Source organism: Eumetopias jubatus, unplaced genomic scaffold, assembly GCF_037043125.1.
Source record: "Eumetopias jubatus isolate StellerSeaLion01/CBP00866 unplaced genomic scaffold, mEumJub1_p1.0 scaffold_16, whole genome shotgun sequence".
Lineage (NCBI taxonomy): Eukaryota > Metazoa > Chordata > Mammalia > Carnivora > Otariidae > Eumetopias > Eumetopias jubatus.
In genome coordinates this window covers 66,417,746-66,438,556 of record NW_028274822.1, presented here as the reverse complement: position 1 = coordinate 66,438,556, position 20,811 = coordinate 66,417,746, and the positions used below count along the sequence as shown (strand labels likewise).

The window sequence follows — 20,811 nt, the reverse complement described above, 5'->3', positions numbered from 1 at the left end:
TGCATTGTATGAAAAATCCAGCGCCCTCCATATCCACAAAGATCTGCATTGTTGTTTACCACTGCCTAGTATTCTAGTGTATGGCTGTAGATTATTCAACCTTTTCGGAGTCGCTGGATACTTGGATTTTTTTCCAGTCTTTTGTACATGAAGCTGCAATGAGTAATCTGTGCGTGTGCCCTTTGTTACTGGTGTAGGTGTATATGCGATGCCAGGAGTGGATGGCTGTGATTTTGTAGATATTGTCAGATTCCCTTTTATTGGCAACATACGATAATTCCTGTCTTCCCACAGCAGGCTAGGCTTCTGCCTTTAAGTCATGCATTTTTATATCCTCAGCTCATAGATCTACTACGTAGTTGGTTGAATTAACACATTAATAGTTTAAACATCAGTTGAACCTAGCCAACACCTCTGTCATTGTGCATTTCTAAACAAGCAGTGCCCAAGAGGACAGCCTTCAGTGGAGAGCAACCAGAACAATTTTCTGACAGGACTGCACATGGTCCAGTTCAAGTTTCACTTGTTCCCACTTAACTGAGGCTGAGAGCTCATCCTGTTTCCTCTGCTGATTACTGTGGTAGCTTCCAAACTTTAAATGTGTGTGTGTGTGTGTGTGTGTATAGATATATACACACAAACTATATAATAATTCACTATATAATAATTCATACTAACCTCTGCATTCTCCCTTTGTAAAAGTTGGTTTTGAGGCTTCTCTTATTGGTCATTGCACAGCATGAAATCAAGCTGCTCAAATAAATCACTTGTAGAGGTGAGTTATTCCAAGTATAAAGGAAAGGTATCTTCTGTTACCATACAGGTAAAAGGAAGCTTCAAGATTAGAAGATATTTGTGCATTTCATCATTTTTAGGAGCTGTTATTTTTAGCAAAGTTTTCATCTTAAGAAAAAAAACACCATGATTTTTAAAAAATATTTTATTTATTTATTTGACAGAGAAAGACACAGGGAGAGAGGGAACACAAGCAGGGGGAGTGGGAGAGTGAGAAGCAGGCTTCCCGCTGAGCAGGGAGCCCGATGCGGGGCTCGATCCCAGGACCCTGGGATCATGACCTGAGCCAAAGGCAGACACTTAACCACTGAGCCACCCAGGCACCCCAAAACACCATGATTTATCCTTTTGGAAGAGTTGTTCCACCATTGCTGCTTGATATGATAGGTTCTTCTCAAGTTGAAATGCCTAAATTTTGATTTTTAAAGTTCATAGTGCTTAGTTGAACAAACTAAATTAGGAAACTTCTGGGGAGGGGGAGGTGGTGACAAGTTGGTGTGAATATATGTTGGCCATTCTAGGTACTTTGTCTTTGTTAGAGGGGTTTGTGTCTGAGGATGAATTTATTTATTTTTATTTTTATTTTTTAAAGATTTTATTTATTTATTTGACAGAGAGAGACAGCGAGAGCAGGAACACAAGCAGGGGGAGTGGGAGAGGGAGAAGCAGGCTTCCCGCAGAGCAGGGAGCCCGATGCGGGGCTCGATCCCAGGACCCTGGGATCATGACCTGAACCGAAGGCAGACGCTTAACGACTGAGCCACCCAGGCGCCCTGAGGATGAATTTAAAGTGAATCCCAGCAGCAGAAATTTTGCTTAAAATCCAACTTTGTGCATCCCTAAGCCTTATCATAAAGTTGAGTACCTTCTGGAGAATTTGTCCCTGCCTCTAAAGGTAATTTTTTTTGGGGGGGGGGGCACTCAGTATTGCAGTCTGGTTGAATCAGAATTAGACTATCAGCTGTGATTTAGTCCCTTGTCTTTCACTTACTAAAAACAAGACCAGAAGCCGAATTTTGGGGCTTCAGACCATCAGTCCTAAAAGCTAGGAGATTACAGCGTGGGGTTAGGAAATTAGAAACAACTTGAAGTAGTTTGAGATTTCTTTTTCTTTTCTTTTCTTTTTTTTTTTTTTTTTTGAGATTTTATTTATTTATTTGACAGAGAGAGAGAGAGGGAGAGTACAAGCAGGGGGAGTGGCAGGGAGAGGGAAAAGCAGGCTCCTGCTGAGCAGAGAGCCCAACTCGGAGGCCGGCCGATCCCAGGACCCCGGGATCATGACCTGAGCTGAAGGTAGACGCTTAACCGACTGAGCCATCCAGGTGCCCCTAGTTTGAGATTTCTGAACTGTTATGTGATCATAATTAGATAATGGGAAAATAATACCCATGGTTAAAATGATCTGGGCTTGTTGTCAGGAGTGCTGGAGGTCGAGGCAGCTGAGGGTCTTGGCCTTGTTGTTCAGGGCTGTGGTGATGGTGGCAGGAGCAGGGCTGCTCAGGGCTCTGGGATCCACTTTTCCCTCCCACTACAGATCAAACTCTTACTTGAATAATTTGGAATTCATTTTGGTGGAGAATATGGCCTGCTTGGCAAATGTTCCCTGTGCATATGAGAAGAATGTGTATTCTGCTGTGTGGGGTGGAGTATTTTCTAATGTAATTTAGGTCAGTGTGGTTGATAGTGTTGTCCAGGTCTTCAGTGCCCTGACTGATTTCCATCTAGTTGATTCAGTTATTGAGAGAATGTTGAAGTCTGTTGTCCAGGTCTTCTGTGCCCTGACTGATTTCCATCTGGTTGACTCAATTATTGAGAGAATGTTGAAGTTGTTGATTGTAGATTGTCTATCTCACCTTTCAGTTCTGTTTTTCTTTGTATATTTTGAACTTCTTAGCTGTGACTTTAATGATATATAACCATTACGGATTGTTATGGCTTCCTGTTGAATTGGTCCCTTTACCATTATGAAATGACCCCACTTCCTTAGTAAAATACTTTGCTTTGAAAGCAACAGTGTTGGTCCTGGCCTGCTCTATCCCACACTGTCCCCTACCAGGCTGAGTACCCTCTTCCACCTGGCCTTCCTGTGAGCCGTGTGCTGTCAGCCAGGTGTGACCCAGGCAGCCCCCTCACCAAGGACAATGCCTGGAACTTAGACACTCTGTATTCCCGCCCACTGTGGTGCTCTTGGAGAAGTGAGAGACAAGTGGCGGAGTGGGAGGCTCCAGGCTCACCACCTTGTCCCTATGTGCCCAAGTGACGTCACTGCCCTGCCGTGTGCTGGTGCACTCCTCCCAGCCCTTCTGCCCTGCCTCATCCAGGGTGGTGTTTCCTCTAAACCGGCTTGGAGGAACACCTGATGGGCCCATCCCATCCATTCCAACTCCCTTCTGCTAGACCAAGGTCAGTCTGTATGCTAATAGCAAGCCAGTGTCAGCAGAAAAGAAAATGAAATCAAAACCATACTGTTCATCTAGCCACTCTAGCTTGCCTTTGGTTTAGCCTTAGCATGGTATATCATTTTCTATCCTTTACTTTTGAACCTATCTCTGGGCTTCTTGTAGTTAGCTTATAGTTAGGTCTTGCTTTTTCTCTGACAATCTGCCTGTTAATTAGATATTTTCATTTAATTTGTAATGATGTTTAATGTGATTATTGGTATGGTTGGGTTTAAATCTACCAGGTTGCTATTTGTTTTCTGTTTATCTCCTGTTTGTTCCCTCTTTCCTCTTTTGGATTATTTTTTTTAAAAATTTTTATTGTTATGTTAATCACCATATATTACATCATTTGTTTTGGTGTAGTGTTCCATGATTCATTGTTTGTTCATAACACCCAGTGCTCCATGCAGAATGTGCCCTCCTCAATACCCATCACCAGGCTAACCCATCCCCCTACCCTCCTCCCCTCTAGAAACCTGTTTGTTTTTCAGAGTCCATCATCTCTCCTGGTTCGTCTCCCCCTCTGACTTACTCCGCTTCATTCTTCCTCTCCTGCTATCTTCTTCTTTTTCTTTTTTCTTAAAATATGTTGCGTTGTTTCAGAAGTACAGATCTGTGATTCAACAGTCTTACACAATTCACAGCGCTCACCGTAGCACATACCCTCCCCAATGTCTATCACCCAGCCATCCCTCCCACCCCCGACCATTCCAGCAACCCTCAGTTTGTTCCTGAGATTAAGAATTCCTCATATCAGTGAGGTCATATGATACATGTCTTTCTCTGATTGACTTATTTCACTAAGCATAACACCCTCCAGTTCCATCCACGTCGTTGCAAATGGCAAGATCTCATTCCTTTTGATGGCTGCATAATATTCCATTGTATATATATATACTCTTTTGGATTATTTTTATGATTCCTTTTTATCTTTTTTTATTAGTTTTGTGGCTGTACCACTTTGTTTTATTTTTTTGTGGTTACTCTGGGGATTATAGAGCACATCTTCAGTTAGTCACAGTCTGCTCTCAGGTGATATTATACCATGTCCCAGCAGTATACTTCCATTTCTCCTTCTTGGCCTCTGTGCTACTGTTGGTTGTGTGTTAATTTTATATGAGCTATAAACCCCGCAGTAAATCATTGTTTTTGCTTTAACCTTCAATTATATTTTAAAAATACAATAAAAAGTCTTTTATGTTTGCCCACATGTTTAGCTGTTTTGGTATTCTTCATTGCTTTGTGTAGTTCCAATTTTCCATCTAGTGTTTTCCTTCTGTCTCGTGTAATTCTCTTAGCATTTCTTGTAGTAGTGATCTGCTGATTATTAAGTCCCTCAGTTTTTGAATGTCTGACAAAGTCTTTATTTTGCCTCATTTTTTTAGTTTTATTGAGCTATCACTGTCATGAAGTAAAAATAAATTGTATAATTTGACAAGGTTTAACATTTATGTATTTTTAATTCAATCAAATCTATTGTGTTATAATTATTTACCAGTTAGTATTTCTGTAAAGTTATTAATTTAGAAAACTGCCAATTACATGATTAAACTTCTGAATGCAGTAAAATCTAGACAGAATTAGAACAGGTCTTTCAGGGCGCCTGGGTGGCTCAATCGTTAAGCTGCTGCCTTCTGCTCAGGTCATGATCCCAGGGTCCTGGGATAGAATCCCGCATTGGGCTCCCTGCTCAGCAGGAGGCCTGCTTCTCTCTCTCCCACTCCCCCTGCTTGTGTTCCCTCTCTCGCTGTGTCTCTCTCTGTCAAATAAATAAAATCTTAAAAAAAAAAAAAGAACAGGTCTTTTAAAACACTGATCTTTTAGCAGTACAGAGGCTCTCCCTTGGTTAGTTTTTTTTTTTTTTAAGGTTTCACATTCACTAACATATTGATAATTCATGAAACCATCACCTCAATAAAGCTAATAGAACTCCTGTTACCCCCAAAATTTCCTCCTACCCCTTTGAAAATACTCCCTCTTGCCACTCCTGCCCCACTAATAACCTTCTTAAGTGTATTCTCTAGAATTTTATAATATGGGATTATTGAGTTTATTTTTTGTTGTTTGAATTCATTCATATACTATAATTGCTTTGAGATTCATCCATGCTGCTGAGTATCAACTTTTTTGTGGTAAAATACACATGGTACCAAATTTACCATTTTAACCATTTAAGTATAATTCAGTCACATTAAGTATAGTCATATGTTCCATAAATATCACTGCTTCTATTCTAGAACTTTTCTGTCATCCTCATATTTTTTTTAAAGATTTTATTTATTTGACAGAGAGAGACACAGCGAGAGAGGGAACACAAGCAGGGGGAGTGGGAGAGGGAGAGCAGGCTTCCCGCTCAACAGGGAGCCTGATGTGGGGCTTGATCCCAGGACCCTGGGATCATGACCTGAGCGGAAGTCAGATGCTTAACGACTGAGCCATCCAGGCGCCCCTCCCTCACATCTTCTCTGTAATATATAATAGGCTGTTAATTCCATCCAGTGTGTTTTTTGCATTTCAGGCATTCTTTTTTTTTTTAAAGGTTTTATTTATTTAATTGACAGAGAGAGAGAGACAGTGAGAGAGGGAACACAAGCAGGGGGAGTGGGAGAGGGAGATGCAGGCTTCCCGCCGAGCAGGGAGCCCGATGCGGGGCTCGATCCCAGGACCCTGGGATCATGACCTGAGCCGAAGGCAGACACTTAACGACTGAGCCACCCAGGCGCCCCCAGGCATTCTTTTATCATAAGCAGTTTGATATAGGTCTTTCTTATATCTCTCCTCATTTTCTCTTCTACCTTCCTGAGATATGGATACATAATATTATTTTAATGTCCTCGTCTACTAGTTCTGTCATCAACTAGTTCAGTTAGTTTGTACTGATTACTTTTTCTTTTCATATGGTCATATATTCTGTGTGTGTGTGTTTATACCTGTTAAGTTTAGATTGACATTATGAATTTTTTATTTTTTTTTCTTTAAAGATTTTATTTATTTATTCGACAGTGAGAGAGACAGCGAAAGAGGGAACACAAGCAGGGGGAGTGGGAGAGGGAGAGGCAGGCTCCCCGCCAAGCAGGGAGCCCGATGTGGGGCACAGTCCCAGGACCCTGGGATCATGAACTGAGCCGAAGGCAGACGCTCAACGACTGAGCCACCCAGGTGCCCCGACATTATGAATTTTAAATTGTTGGGTGCTAGGGTTTGTTTTTTGTTTTGGGGTGTTTTTTTTGGTATTGCCTTAACTATTTTTAGGCTTTCTTCTGGGATGCTGTTAAATACCTGGAAATAATTTGATCCTGTTGAGGCTTGTTTTTAAGCTTTAGGTGAGTTCCAAACAGCCTTTAGTGTAGGTCTCATTTGGCCCCACTACAGAGGACTCCCTTTAGTGCTTTGTGAGTTAGGAGGCCTTTCCTTCATGACTGATGTGAGGTCAGGAGTCCTTCACAGATGGGTGCTGAGTGCTTCTCCACTGTAGACTCAAGTGGGACTCTGCTGATGTCCACGGGGTTCTTTCTTTGCAACTCTCTCCCCTCCACTATTAGTACCATAGTTTCTATATGCTTTGGCCTCCCTGAACACTGAATTCTCTCTCAACTCGGGGAGGTCCCTGGGCTTTGGGTCCCCGCCCACCCCATGCAGCCTGGAAACTTCCCAGCAGTCTTCTGGGACAATGCTAAGGCTTACATTGTTTGAATCACTGTCTTGTGCTGCCTGTTTTCCAATGACTATAAACTGTTATTTTATATATTTTGTCTGATTTTTGCTAAGCCATTGTTTTGTAAATTTTTAACATTACTTACTAATGGCTTGGAAGACTAATTTATAGTGATTCTATTACTATTCATAGTTTAAGTGTATATACATCCATGTTGGATAGATAAGTGTTCAGATATAAAATTATCATGGAAGCTCATGGGATGTAATGTCTGAGGAGATCTTAAGACAACAAAATATTTTACAAATATTAACTTATGATTTTGGGTCTCATTTGCATGCCACATAATGCTGATTGCCTTGAAAACAAGGAGGTCTCAATGTTTATGTTCTGGTTCCCAGCGCGAGTGCATCTCTATCCACGTGGGGCAGGCAGGTGTCCAGATCGGCAATGCCTGCTGGGAACTGTACTGCCTTGAACATGGAATTCAGCCTGATGGTCAGATGCCAAATGACAAAACCATCGGCGGTGGGGATGACTCGTTCAACACGTTCTTCAGCGAGACTGGGGCTGGCAAGCATGTGCCCAGAGCGGTATTTGTGGACCTGGAACCAATCGTAGTCGGTAGGTACTGGGGCACTTGGGTGGCTTTCCTGGGACAGTGGGAGGGCCTCCCTGTGCTCCCTTGACTCCTTCCACAGAAAGGATGGGACGTGCAAGTATATGCCTGTGGCTGTGTTAGGTGAGAAACTATAGAGTTAGTGCTTCAAGTGTCCTTGGCACCGAGGCTCCTAATTTAGGAGAACCTAATGTACAGAAAAGAGGGACTGGTAACAGATTCACTCGTGGCCGCCTCGGACCCAGGCAGGTGGTTGCGTGGACCCCACCTTCAGGGTGCCGGGTCTCGGGTCCCTCCTTAACGCTGCACACATGGAGATGCTGGTGCACAAGAGTCATGACCTGCGTCTTAGACACGGAAGGTAAGTAGAGAACATTCCTTGGGATCCTGCAGCTGAGAAGCCTGAGGTGGTGGCCAGGGAGAGCTGCAAAGAGAGGGCACCGTTCAGGGGCCACCCAGGAGTAGACAGAACATCAGCCTGAAGCGTGTGAACCGCAGGCCACCTGGGATGCCCTGACGGGACTGCCTGGCAGAGGTCATGCTGACCTGGTGACTGTCTAGTATGTCAGGGCTTTTTAGTCACACTCCTTGTGTGTAGCCTCAGATGGGAAGAAATAATCGTGTGTGTGCAGGTGTGAGCTCTTTCCCTTCTTTGGGGACCAGTCAGATTGGACTTTGTACCTCCAGTGGACTTCCCCTGCTAGATCCACAGACCGCAGCTGTGGTCTGCATGTCACACAGAGACGTTTCCTGTGAGACACCGATACTGCCGACCCCCAAGGCACGGCCTGTGCGTGGTAGATGCAGAGGGTCCCCGAATCCCTCCCCCTCGGTGAGTTAACAACAGGCCTTAAAGACCCGCGGCCCACGCGTCCTCTTTGTAGATGAAGTGCGCACGGGGACCTACAGGCAGCTCTTCCACCCAGAGCAGCTGATCACCGGGAAGGAGGACGCAGCCAATAATTACGCCAGAGGCCATTATACCATCGGCAAGGAGATCGTCGACCTGGTCCTGGACCGGATCCGGAAACTGGTAAGGGGGCGCCGAGAGGGCTTCCTGTGGACGCTGCCCTGGACGGGAAGGTGGCGGGGATGGGGACCGGGAGGTCACTTTGGCCAAACCCCAGGCCGGAATCTTGAGTCCACGTCTTCCTTTACGGGTGGCTTCAGTGCATCCATCGTCCACCCATCTTCACGTCTGCCTTGCTTTGCTTCTGAGTGTCACGTGTGTGCGCTGCAGCCGATTCGAACGCGTAGCGTCCTGCAGAGGAAAAGAGGAGTGACCGTGGCTCGTTGGAGGTCGGCGGTGTGGCTTCTGCAGGCACTGACCCACGGTGTGTGCTTGCTTTCAGGCGGATCTGTGCACGGGGCTGCAGGGCTTCCTCATCTTCCACAGTTTCGGGGGCGGCACCGGCTCTGGCTTCGCGTCTCTGCTCATGGAGCGGCTGTCGGTGGACTACGGCAAGAAGTCCAAGCTGGAATTTGCCATTTACCCAGCCCCCCAGGTGTCCACGGCCGTGGTGGAGCCCTACAACTCCATCCTGACCACCCACACGACCCTGGAGCATTCCGACTGTGCCTTCATGGTGGACAACGAAGCCATCTACGACATATGTCGGCGCAACCTGGATATCGAGCGGCCCACGTACACCAACCTCAATCGTCTGATCGGGCAGATCGTGTCCTCCATCACGGCCTCCCTGCGATTCGATGGGGCCCTGAACGTGGACTTGACGGAATTCCAGACCAACCTGGTCCCGTACCCCCGCATCCACTTTCCCCTGGCCACGTACGCCCCGGTCATCTCTGCCGAGAAGGCCTACCACGAGCAGCTGTCCGTGGCCGAGATCACCAATGCCTGCTTCGAGCCGGCCAACCAGATGGTCAAGTGTGACCCTCGGCACGGCAAGTACATGGCCTGCTGCATGTTGTACAGGGGGGACGTGGTCCCGAAAGATGTCAACGCGGCCATCGCCATCATCAAGACCAAGCGCACCATCCAGTTTGTGGATTGGTGCCCGACTGGATTTAAGGTAGGACTGGGTAATGTGGTGTGGTTTTACCTGTCAGCAGCAGCAGCCCAAGCACAGAATGCCCTTTGTGGAGAATACCCCCGTTCCTTGGCAGCCAGCCCCTTGGTTATAAATTAGGGAGCCAGAGTGATAATTTATTCATTGGTGCCTTTTGAACTTCCTTCCTGAGGAATCACACTATATATCTGTGGTGAGAATTTTTTTTAACAGAACAGGAAATTTTTGGAACGATTTTTGTTCCTTCCTTTGGGTGGTGAATGAGTGTGGGGAAATGTAGTTTGGATTTAGAAATGTAGAAATTTTCAAAGCATTTTAACAATTTATGTGGATATTTGAAATTGGGGTATTATTATAAACATTGTTGTCACGAAAACCCACTTTATTCCACAGACATTTAGAAATTAAACCCAATTTAAATGTCCCATGCAGTGTTTGATTTAAAGAAAAACTTTCATGAATATTTTTGGGAAAAAATGGCAACATATTTATTTCTCATTTGGTAAGCTCAACAATTTTGGCCTGAGTTTGCCTCCAACGTAGTTTATACCAACCTTCCATTCGATACAGTATAGGAAACTTGCTGTCGCTTCGCAGCTTTGTCCAATACTTGAATACTAAACTCTATCAGTGCTTTCCATCTGGGAAAATGGGCTTCTCTCTGCCTTGCTTTTCATGCCATCTCTGTGGGCTCAGAACTCACCGCTTCTGGTGGGCTCGCTGCACTGGGTCCTTAACTAGCACTTTCTACTCTGGGTTCAGGGGTCAGCACGGTTGGCAGACCAGCCACCTACCTAGTTTTGTAAATAAAATGTCATGTGAACACAGCCACACCTGTTAATTGGCGTGTCATTGTGGCTGCTTTTGTGCTACAAAGAGAGAATTAGTAATTGTGACCGAGACCGTGTGGCCTGCCCAGCCTCGGATATGTGCTGTCTTGCCCTTTTATAGACAATGTTTGCTGAGCCCGGTTCTAATTGACCCTATGTATTGCTGCCCAAATCTCTGGTCACATTGTCCCCTGATTTGGAAACTACTCTAGAATGCCTCCCCTTTGGTCCCAGCCCTTGAACATCACCCCCTTTCTTCTACTTAGCACACACATAGGCCATCTCCTGTTGCAGCAGTAGCAACAGTCTTCGGACCTCTGACAGCATTCCTGTCATCCTGTGACGCACACACTGGCTCACTTGATGGGAGACGGGGGTATGATCTCCCCTCGTGATAAAACCATAGTGCTCTGACTCGAGTGGAAGAGGTTTCAGCTACAGAAATGAATCCCCATCTGTGGAAGCCTATGGAGAAAATAATATCTGAAGAATAGAAAGTAGCATCCCTTTCTTCCTTCCTTCTTTTTTTCTTTCTCTTTCTTTTTTTTTCTCTTTCTTCTTCTTTTTCTATTTTTAGGATTAACTTTAAGTGCCATTTATTCCGGTAATATCCCTTTTTAGAAGAAACAGTCCTGTTACCTGAGCACCTCACATGGCTCAGGTGCTGGGACACAGCCCTTCCGGCAGCTTGGGCCCGAGCCAGGCTGGCCGGCTCCAGGGCTTCTTTTTCCCCATTGTCCTTGTCTAGAAACCAGCAGCCTGCTCACCTGACACCTCGCCTGGCATGAAGAAGGCGCCTGCATGTCTTCCGTTTCCATGAAAGCATCCTCCATTTCTGGGTTTGACTGAAGCTTCACAGACTTTTTTTCTTCCCGTTCTCTGGCAGGTGGGCATCAACTACCAGCCCCCCACCGTCGTCCCCGGGGGTGACCTGGCCAAGGTGCAGCGGGCTGTGTGCATGCTGAGCAACACTACCGCCATTGCCGAGGCCTGGGCCCGCCTGGACCATAAGTTTGACCTCATGTACGCAAAGAGGGCCTTTGTGCACTGGTACGTGGGGGAAGGCATGGAGGAAGGGGAGTTCTCTGAGGCCCGGGAGGACCTGGCAGCTCTGGAGAAAGATTATGAAGAGGTGGGTGTGGATTCCGTGGAAGCAGAGGCCGAAGAAGGGGAAGAATACTGAATGGGAGTGGGGCTGGCAGGGGTTCCTCTCCCCCCGACCCCCTCACCCCCTCCTGCCACCTTGCAGCACATCTTGTTTCCAGTTGTTTACAATTAAAGTTTCTCCATGAAGCCTCTGTCTATTTTGATGCACAGTGGGACACAGGTCTCTGCCGGCAGGGAGGGGTAGGACCCCAAGGCCTGCTGGGCCACATGGAAGGCTGTCCTGGGCTGTACTGTAGGAGTTCGGTGCAGCACTACTTATATCTTAAGGAGCCACTGTTGATGTGACATGACCTGGGGGAAACAGTGTTTCCAGATCAAGGTTTCAAGGCACAAAGATTTCCCTAGATTCTAGGAAACCTAGTTAGATTTTCAGTTGTGTTTGTCATTTTTCAGGCTTCTCTGTTAATGGCACATGGTAAGAGTTTGGAACGAAGTTTGAACATCTGAGGTCCGTGGAAGGGGGCTGTTGACAAAGTCCCTAACACTGTGGGCCACATGTGTAGGGTGAGGACATTTTTAGGGGGGAAAGATCTTACTGTATTTTGCATGGCATTCACAACCCACAGGGTGAGCTCTAGGTTACAACAGTTCATCTTTGACTTCGCTGTGCACGTACCCTGTATGACAGCATCCCCCCTCCACACTCAGGCCCTTACAGCTGAGCACCCTAGGAACAGTCTCGGCAAAAGCACTGCAACTTTCCCTTCAGCAAAACACGTTGATGTCCGTTTATAAAAGATCTAGGAATACAGTTGACCCTCGAACAACAGGAGTTTCAATGGTGCAGGGTCAACTGTATGGATTTTTTACAGTATGGTAGTGTAAATGTATTTTCCTTATGATTTTCCTTTCTTTAGCATCTTCTTATGGTAAGAAATACAGTATGTAATACATATATGAAGTATGTATTAATTGGCTTTATATTATCGGTAAGGCTTCCTGTTAACAATAGGCTACTAGTAGGTAAGCTTTGAGGATTCAAAAGTTATACTCGGATTTTCAACTATGCAGGAGGTTGGTGCCCCTTACCCTTGTGTCGTTCAAGGGCCAACTGTACAGATATTTTCTCTCCAACATGAAAATAAGGTACAGGAGGGTGAAATCACTGGTTTAAGTCAGTTAGTTCAGCTGTAGCACAGCCAGGCCCACCAGGCAGATCTGATTCTAAATCTTTGTGTCTTAATATATTCAAAAGGTGATAGAAAACAGCTTGGATGGACCCTCGGTTTTTCACAAAGCTTTACTACCAACTGGGGGAAAGCCCAGGTAGCCTCTGCTAGGAGACTGGCGAAGCCCAGAGCTGGACGGCGTGAGAAGTCTGCCCATCTCAGGTGCTGCTCCGAGTGGGGCTCTTCCCCGGCCCGCCCCCCTTGGGCAGCCTGGTGGCACTGGGTTGTCGGGGCATCCTTTGGCTGGATCCTTCCCGGCCACTGCGCTCTGCCAGTGCTGGGCCTCCACTCAGAGCCATGCTGCCTTTGTTTCTCCCTGAGCAGACACAGAATACAACCATTAGGAACCAGGGCTGACTCCACAGTTGGCACGTCGACTACATTTATGTTCCTTGCACATTACGTCTAGCACATCTCTGTCCGACCTTTGCAGCCAGGAACCCTCTGTCAGCCCTGAGCCCTGAGGCTGAGGGCTGCCTGGAGATGGCACATCCAAGAGAAATCCTGGGCAGAGTCAGGAGGCCCTCAAGCATGGGTCCTAGGACAGGAGCAGTGCAAGGAGCAATGGGGAAAGTCCACAAGGCCCATTTCGGGAAAGGTGAGCTCAGCTGGTTGACTCCTGCCCTGGAAAGGTAAAGGACTCAGCCGACCACCAGCAGTGCAGGAGGGCTCACCAGCTGGGCTGCTACCTCCTGCCTCCCCCGGCATTCCCCGCTCCAGATTGCCCACAATTGAACTGCGTGCACTGATGGTGCAGGAGGCACAACCATCAGGAATGGAAGTCAGGCTTTTGGATTTGGGTCTTGGGACGCTCTTTCTCACAGGTGTTTCCCTACCCACCTCAAAAGTATTTTGCAACCATTTGGTGGTCAGGCCTCTTGCCCTCAAGTTCAGCTTCCGGATCCTGTGATTGGGTTCCTGCCAAGGCTTGACTGCTCAACGAGACTTGCCCTGACCACAGGCAGTCATATTTAGATGGAGACCACTGGTGCAGATATCCCTTGACTTGTAAGTTACTTACCTTACCCTCTTTCTGTGAAGACAGGAAAATGCAACCACACCTAGGCCAGAGCTTTATTTTAAAGGAATGGCTTCCCTGGACTCAGGGTGTTGACAGCATTCATAAGACTGACAGAGGACACCACAGTGGACAAAACGTACTCAGGGAGCAGGCTCACCCACTGGGTCACAGTCCCTCCCCATTGGGCCTCCCTTGGCCAGGGCTCTTCTCCAGCCTGGCAGGGTCCACCCTGCAGACTCTGATCAGGGTATGTGTCCTGTGTTTGACCCTTAGCCTCAAAGTCCATTAGTCAAATAGCCTGCACTGGGGACTTGTAGGTTTTTGGAGAAAAGACACCATGAGGTTTCTTGGGGGGCATGTTAAGTCATTCCTGTTTTCCCATCTGTCATCTTGAACAAGGGGAGGCACCTGCATTTGCAGTACTGCAGACCCTGGGCCCTCCAGGGCATCAGACCTGCTGTCCAGGCCCTCTGATACAACTACATTCTCCCAGGATTCCTGCAGAGCTAGGACAGACCTCCTACAGAGCATTTCTGAACAGCTCCTCTCCAGAGAACAGGGGGTCTCTGCTGCCCAGTGGGATGGAAAGGGTGACAGTGGTGGCACACTTGAAATTCTGACAGCTCAGATTTTCCCTTGCTTTGCCACCCTGGGCTTCACACTCAAGTGCTTGCGTACAGTTGACTCAACAAAGATGTAATAACAGGTTACCCAGGGCAGAGGACATGTGGTGGGGTGAAGCTGGGCCAACTCAGCCTGCCAGTGACTCATGGAAAAGACAGACACAAAGTAGAGAGCTGTCACCACACATTTCCTTTTTCCTGTTACAAATGCTGATATTCTGGTGCCCACTGACTGGTCAGTGGGCAAGGATCCTGTCTCGTACGAGTGCATGCGCCCCACCGCCTTGCAGCTCCCAACATGCTCTTGCCCACTCTGAGGCCATGTCCCTCTCCAGGCTGGGCCAGGCTGACAGAACTCATCTGTAGCACCTGGCCTAATCCGGGGTACTTAGGTGCCCCACAAACTCAGCTCAGGGCACTTCTGAAGGACTTGCAAGTACAGCTCAACCCCAGCAAATGGCAGCGTGGATCTCAGATGTGGGCCTGAGTCTGAATGTAGCTTTTCTTCAGCATGCCACGCACTGGAATTTCCTCTCCCTCTCAGTATAGTGACCAGGGCCCTTCGGGAAACTCAAGGATGAGAGGAAAGGAGAAAACAGCAAATAATGTTCATCTTTAACCTTGATGAGGCTGATAATCCCTGGAAATAAGACACCAATGTAACTTTGAGCCATAAAAAGCATTAAGAGCACCATCTAACAATGAAAGTAGACCATTTATCCAGCTCTGTGCAATTCTTAGAACCTTCAGGAATCATGTGCTCTCAGTTAGTGGGGAGACTCAGGCAGGCTCATTTTGTGCAGAGCTGGGGAGGTTGAGGAGAGTGACATTCTGGTCTCAGGAGAATGGTGTGCACAGCCTATCAGTGGTCAGACCGGCTCTGTTAAGCCTGGCTCAGCCATGCGCCCCTGGATCCTGCAAGAGACTTTCTGGAGCAGGTCCTATCTGCCCCAGGTCCCTGCGTGGGTAATTAGGGTCAGAGGGAACGGAGGATGGAGCTGAGCCAAAGGTGGGAGGGGTGATATGCCCTCAGGCCCAATACCTGAGCGGCCCTCAAACAGTTGAAGACAATGACCACTGAAGGTTAAAAAGTCTCCCTGTCTCCCCTCCCCTGCCCCGAAACAAAACCCCAAGTGCAACCTCAAACACACACCCTACAGCTGGGGAGGTGGCTGACCCCAGTGGGACCTACTGTGCCGTTTACCTGTGGTGTGGCCTGTGTGATCCTGACTCCCCATCCCCGCGAGCCCTGCTGGCAGGGCTGGGGGGATCAAGGGTTGACAGAAAGCCTGAGTGCGGGTTGCTGCTCCCATCCTGTCTATGGTGCCCAGGAGCGGCCTTTCTCCTTCATGGTGCCCGTGCTCCCTAGTGCTCAAATGGGCTGGTGGGGCTGCCAAGGCCAAATATTAGTGACCATGAGCGCACACCAGATGCATGTTGTGTGAGGAAGGAAAAGAACAGGGGGTTGAAGCAGCACAGCAGGTGCCCCGATATCCGCAAGGCTGGCTGGCAAGGTTGGTGGCCAGGATGAGGGAGTGGCCAGGACGGTCCATCTCTGCTACCATGGGCAGGTCTACACCCACCAGCCAGTCCTGCTGCCCTTTCTGGCTGAGTACGCCGGAGGGGCTTATTCAGTGCTTCCAGAACACATACAGACGTAACGACGAGGACTCGTGCACCGTGGACATGCACCCATGCATCTTTAACCCTTACTGTAGCCTATGCTTCTTGGGGGGTGTGACCCCTCCTACATGTGTACATACAGCCCTGACTCAGTGTTCCGGGCAAAGTGTCGTTGTGATTGTTCTTGAGCAGCGTTGTCCAACAGAAATATGATGTGAGCCACATGTGTCACTCATTTTCTAGTAGCCACGTTAAAAAGTAAAAAGAAACAGGAAATTTAAATAATGTATTTTAATTAGCCCAAATGTGCAACATTATCATTTCAACATGTGATCAGTATAAAAATTACTTGTGAGGTATTCTCTTTTTGTGCCAGTTCTCTGGCATCTGGCCATCTGATGTGTACTTAACCTTGCAGTGAGTCTCAGCTGCACCAGCCCTGGGGGGCCCATGGCTTCCATATTGGACAACACAGCTCTGTGTCAGGCTCACAGCTTCTGCACACCAAACTTCCTGTTACATGTTCTGGAGGAACATCTTTTTAAAGTATACAGTTTCCAGGCGCCTGGGTGGCTCAGTTGGTTAAGCGACTGCCTTCGGCTCAGGTCACGATCCTGGAGTCCCGGGATCGAGTCCCACATCGGGCTTCCTGCTCCGCAGGGAGTCTGCTTCTCCCTCTGACCCTCTTCCCTCTCGTGCTCTCTATCTCTCATTCTCTCTCTCTCAAATAAATAAATAAAATCTTTAAAAATAAATAAATAAATAAAGTATACGGTTTCCCAGGCGCCTGAGTGGCTCAGTTGGTTAAGCGTCTGCCTTCGGCTAGGATCATGATCCCAGAGTCCTGGGATCAAGCCCCATGTCAGGCTCCCTGCTGGGTGGGGAGTCGGCTTCTCCCTCTGCACCTCCCCACGCTCGTGCTCTCTCTCTCTCTCTCAAATAAATTCTTTAAAAAAAAGGTATGCAGTTTCCCTAAACTTTAACAGAGAACACTCAACTGAATTTTATTTTTCCTCAGTGACCACATCCCCACCAAGACAAGCATTTACCCCCTCTGTGCTCTTAGGGTCTTCTGTTTCTCCATTTTCTGCCTGGTAAAGGCAGAAATGAGTGAGCTTATTAGTGACAGTCCCCACAGGCCACCTGGATGGCCAGGGGACAGGAACCCAAATGACCCGCTGTGCCTGCTACAGCTTACCAGATCAAACTCCTGGGGGGGGCATCTAGCCCTTGGTCTGCAGCAGTTCCACACCCCGATTCCATGGGAAACCTAAGGCCAGTTAGCCCCAACAGCCCCAAGCCCCCATCACAATCCTAGTACTACCACAGTCCCCCAACTGATCACTCTGACAACTCTCCTTGTTTTCTCCATCCTAGACCCTGCCCAAGCTCTGTGTGGACAGATTCTGCACATGTGGCCTCAGAGCTCTTGGTCTCTGACAGCCTCTGCCTCTTGGCCACCGCACACTCCTGGCTGGCCTGGCCCCTCACGTGCCCCGCTCATGTGCCCCGCTCCCCTTCAGTGCCTGCCCACCAAACCCTCTTTCCAGGCTGCCCTCTACCCTCACTGGGCATCTCCCCAGGGCCTCCATGTCCTCATATCCTGGTTGCTGGCTGCCCAACCCAGCAGACCCAAGGCCTAAGCACTCGAGAAAACCTCATGGGGCCCAGCACTCCATGCCACTTCTATCCCTGTGCTTGGGGCTTCCTTCCCACCTCTGTCAGAGCCCCTCTCTGCCAGTGCTCCCAGCGCCAAACCCACATTTCCTCTTGACTCTCTACCCTCCCCTCCCCTTTTCCCCCCTCCAAACTTGGGTCTGCTCCCACCAGGGGCGTGGGCCTGCATCTCTGGCTGGAGCCCTCCCCACTCCCCCTACCTCAAAGGGCTGCAGGGCAACAGGACTCTGAGCCCGATTAACACTTGCTGCTCCAGAAAGGCTGGCTACACTGGCTACCTCCCGTCTCTGTCACCACTGATTGATCTAGCCATCTCCCTCCCCGGAAGGAGGACGTGTCCACCTCAGAGCGCCCCTGAGTCCTCAGCCCTGAGAGCCAGCTGGGTACCCAGTCACTGGGTGAGCAAGCGGCAACGCCGCCTCAAACGAGGGGGGCTATGCCCAGTTTCTCTCCCCTCCTGCCCATTGATTCAATTCAGCCTTGTAGTCTACCCACCTCTGCCCTGACCTGCCCCCTTAGCCCTCCCCCACCCAGCCGGCCTGAGCTCCAGGTGGCACCCAGAACAGCGAGGTAGGTGATGTGGGGAGGGACATGGAGAGGGCAGCCAGGGCACCTGTGGGATCTCAGGCCCTCACACACCCAGCTGGTTCTGGGGCTCCAGCCTCATCACACATGGCAATCCATGGAAGGTACCCTTGGTACAGGAGGCAGGCAGGAAAGGGTAATCACAGCTTATCCTCTAGGCTACCCGTCCAGGTGGGTGACAGCATTTAAGGGGCCAAGGCATATCTCATACCTAAGGCTTTATCCTCAACATCAAAGTAAAGGCTCTCCCGTCCCTCTGCCTATTGTCCTCTTCTGGGGTGAGGGCACCTCCACAGAGTACAAGTCTCACCTAGTAGAGCCGGCCTCTGCGTAGCAGAGGGTGTCGGTCCCATTCTAGAAGAACTGCAGGTTGTCTCTAATAAACTGAGCCATGAAATCGTGTCCCGACCTCTAAGCTGTGTGGCAGAAATGACCTGTAAGGTCCTGCCCTTGCAGCTCATCTCGAAGCTGCTGACTTTCTGGGGGCCACAGCAGTTTCCACAGAAACAAGAAAGAGCACCAACCCCCAGAGATAAACCAATAAACGCAACCTGCGAAAGGAGAGAACAGGCAGCAAGAGAACCGGAGGGAACCGGGGGGCCCTGGAGAGAGAGGCGAGTGCGTGGCAGCTGGGCCGTGGAGCAGAACCGGAGAGGCCGCAGGCCGCGGGGCCGAGGAAAAGGAGGGCCTTGCAGGGGGACTACAGTTCTTGGCAGAGAGAAAGGAGGCCTCTGGAGGTCAGAGAGAGACACAAAGAGAGTAGACAGAGTGTGGATCAGTTAGGAAGCCTGCGCTCCAGTGCCCAGGGCCTCTCAGGACAGGGGGCGTGGGTACCCAGGGCCCTGGCACTCCCACCCACGGGGGCCCAGCCTGCGCCCAACCCCAACACCAGCCCCTTCTCAGGATGTCCGTGAGTGCCTGAGCGCTTCTGGCCAAGCATTCAGCGCGTTTCTGAAATTGGGAGCAGATGCGACACACCAGAAGGCCGCAGTCGGAACTCTACTGGACACCCTTGTAGCAGCACCCGCTCATCCCCCAGTCGTGACTCTCAAGAGTGAGGAGGCCCCTGAAACTTGAGCCCAGTGCTGTGCCCACTCAGGCCTCTGCACCCCGTGTGTCTAGGGTAGCCCGGGGCTGCCACACTGACCCCTGTCCTGCAATCTGAGGAAGGAAGCTCGGCTGGCTATGTTCCCGAGCAGCACCTGGGCCCTGGTGGGGAAGAGACGAAGAGGGGGCAGGAGGGCCTCTGCCTGGCCCACTCCCTGAGCACTTTCCTGGACGCTGTACACACCGTGAGAACAGGAACCAAAACCACCTTGTTCCTGTCTTTGTGGAATGAAAGCACTTCTACCCAAGAAGGTAGGCAGAATCCTAGATGAGGCCTAGCCTACTTGGGCCACCCTGGACACCCATTTTGCATCCGCCTGATCTGGACCTGCACATGTGCACTCTCAGTGGTAGCAACGAAGCCAAAGCTGGGGACTGGAAACCAAGAGGGGAGCCCTTGGATGGTCCCTGCAGGTCCCGGGGAGAAGACCCACAGTAGGACCGGGCCACTCAGGGCCAAGCCTGCGTTGTGCCTGGCGCTGCCCATTTCCCTCCCCCGCCACCCACCGCCTGAGCCGCAGGGGCAGGGCGCACCGGGCTCAGCTCTGACCTCGGGTCTCTGGCACGCTCGATGTGGGCAGAGACACGGCCGCGGGGTCCTGGGCCTCGCCCGCCAGCCTCTGGCCAGCACACATGGACTTGAGCATCTGGAAGACGGCGAGGGGCGCCACGTTCAGCTTCAGCAGGTCCACCAGGATCCTGGAGAGAACACAGGCGGTGGACAGTGAGCCCTCCTTGCCCGGGCCTAGGACGGCCACCTCCCTCAGGACCCCAGCTCTACTCTGGGCGCCCAAAGGCGTCCGAAAAGGGCGGGAGGGCCCCTCCAGACCAAAGGCCGGGGCAGGGGAGCGGGAGAGCAGGGGCGTCTGGGGGTAGGACGAGCGCGCGCTCACTTGAACACGTCGGGGTCGATGGCGCCACCCGCCGCCTGCGCCAGCTCGTACAGTTCCATCTCCTCGGCACTCAGCACCTTCTTCCGCCGCAGCGCGAGCTTCTGCAGGGCCGCCTCCAGCCCCGGGGGCGCTCCCGGCCCGGGGCCTGCCCCCGGCGCCGCCATATACGCGCCCGGCGAGAAGATGAGCGCTGCGCGCGCGCCTCCGCCCCTCCGCCGCGCCCCTCCGCCGCTTCCACAGCGCCCTCTACTGGCCCCGCGCGGCCCTTCAGGGACCGGTTAGTCTCCTCTCCGCCGTTTGATCCGCATTTGCCTGCGGCATGAGACGTGATAAAAGCAGAAAAATGTTCATCTTTAGCCCCGAAGGCTGACCTATAACCTGAATAGTTTTGATAAGGATCAATAAGTACTGGCTGCTACATTCTTAAAGGGTCTCATGACTGCCAGTTAATATCGAGCTGAACGATAAGCACCAGAGAAATCTTGCGAAAGTAGCTTTAGGACTAGAAATTCCGAGAAGACATTTATGATCCAATACTCCCTGCACGGCTCCTCCGCCTATCGAACACTAAGCATA

At 49.8% G+C, this 20,811-nt stretch overlaps 2 protein-coding genes across 2 annotated transcripts; one reads left to right on the top strand and one right to left on the bottom strand.

The window, feature by feature from the left end:
• Nucleotides 1-7,394: 7,394 nt before the first annotated feature.
• Nucleotides 7,395-11,553, top strand: LOC114201953 (tubulin alpha-3 chain-like). Its single transcript, XM_028094927.2, has 4 exons — nucleotides 7,395-7,515; nucleotides 8,395-8,543; nucleotides 8,863-9,543; nucleotides 11,257-11,553. The coding sequence occupies exons 1-4, from the start codon at nucleotides 7,395-7,397 to the stop codon at nucleotides 11,551-11,553; spliced, it is 1,248 nt and encodes a 415-aa protein (XP_027950728.2).
• Nucleotides 11,554-12,761: 1,208 nt separating this feature from the next.
• Nucleotides 12,762-20,440, bottom strand: LOC148162300 (mitotic-spindle organizing protein 2B). The gene is made up of 3 exons (XM_088019722.1): nucleotides 20,236-20,440; nucleotides 19,893-20,041; nucleotides 12,762-13,022 (listed from the first exon to the last, which is right to left on the bottom strand). The coding sequence occupies exons 1-3, from the start codon at nucleotides 20,397-20,399 to the stop codon at nucleotides 12,865-12,867; spliced, it is 471 nt and encodes a 156-aa protein (XP_087875848.1). The 5' UTR covers nucleotides 20,400-20,440; the 3' UTR covers nucleotides 12,762-12,864.
• Nucleotides 20,441-20,811: the final 371 nt, after the last annotated feature.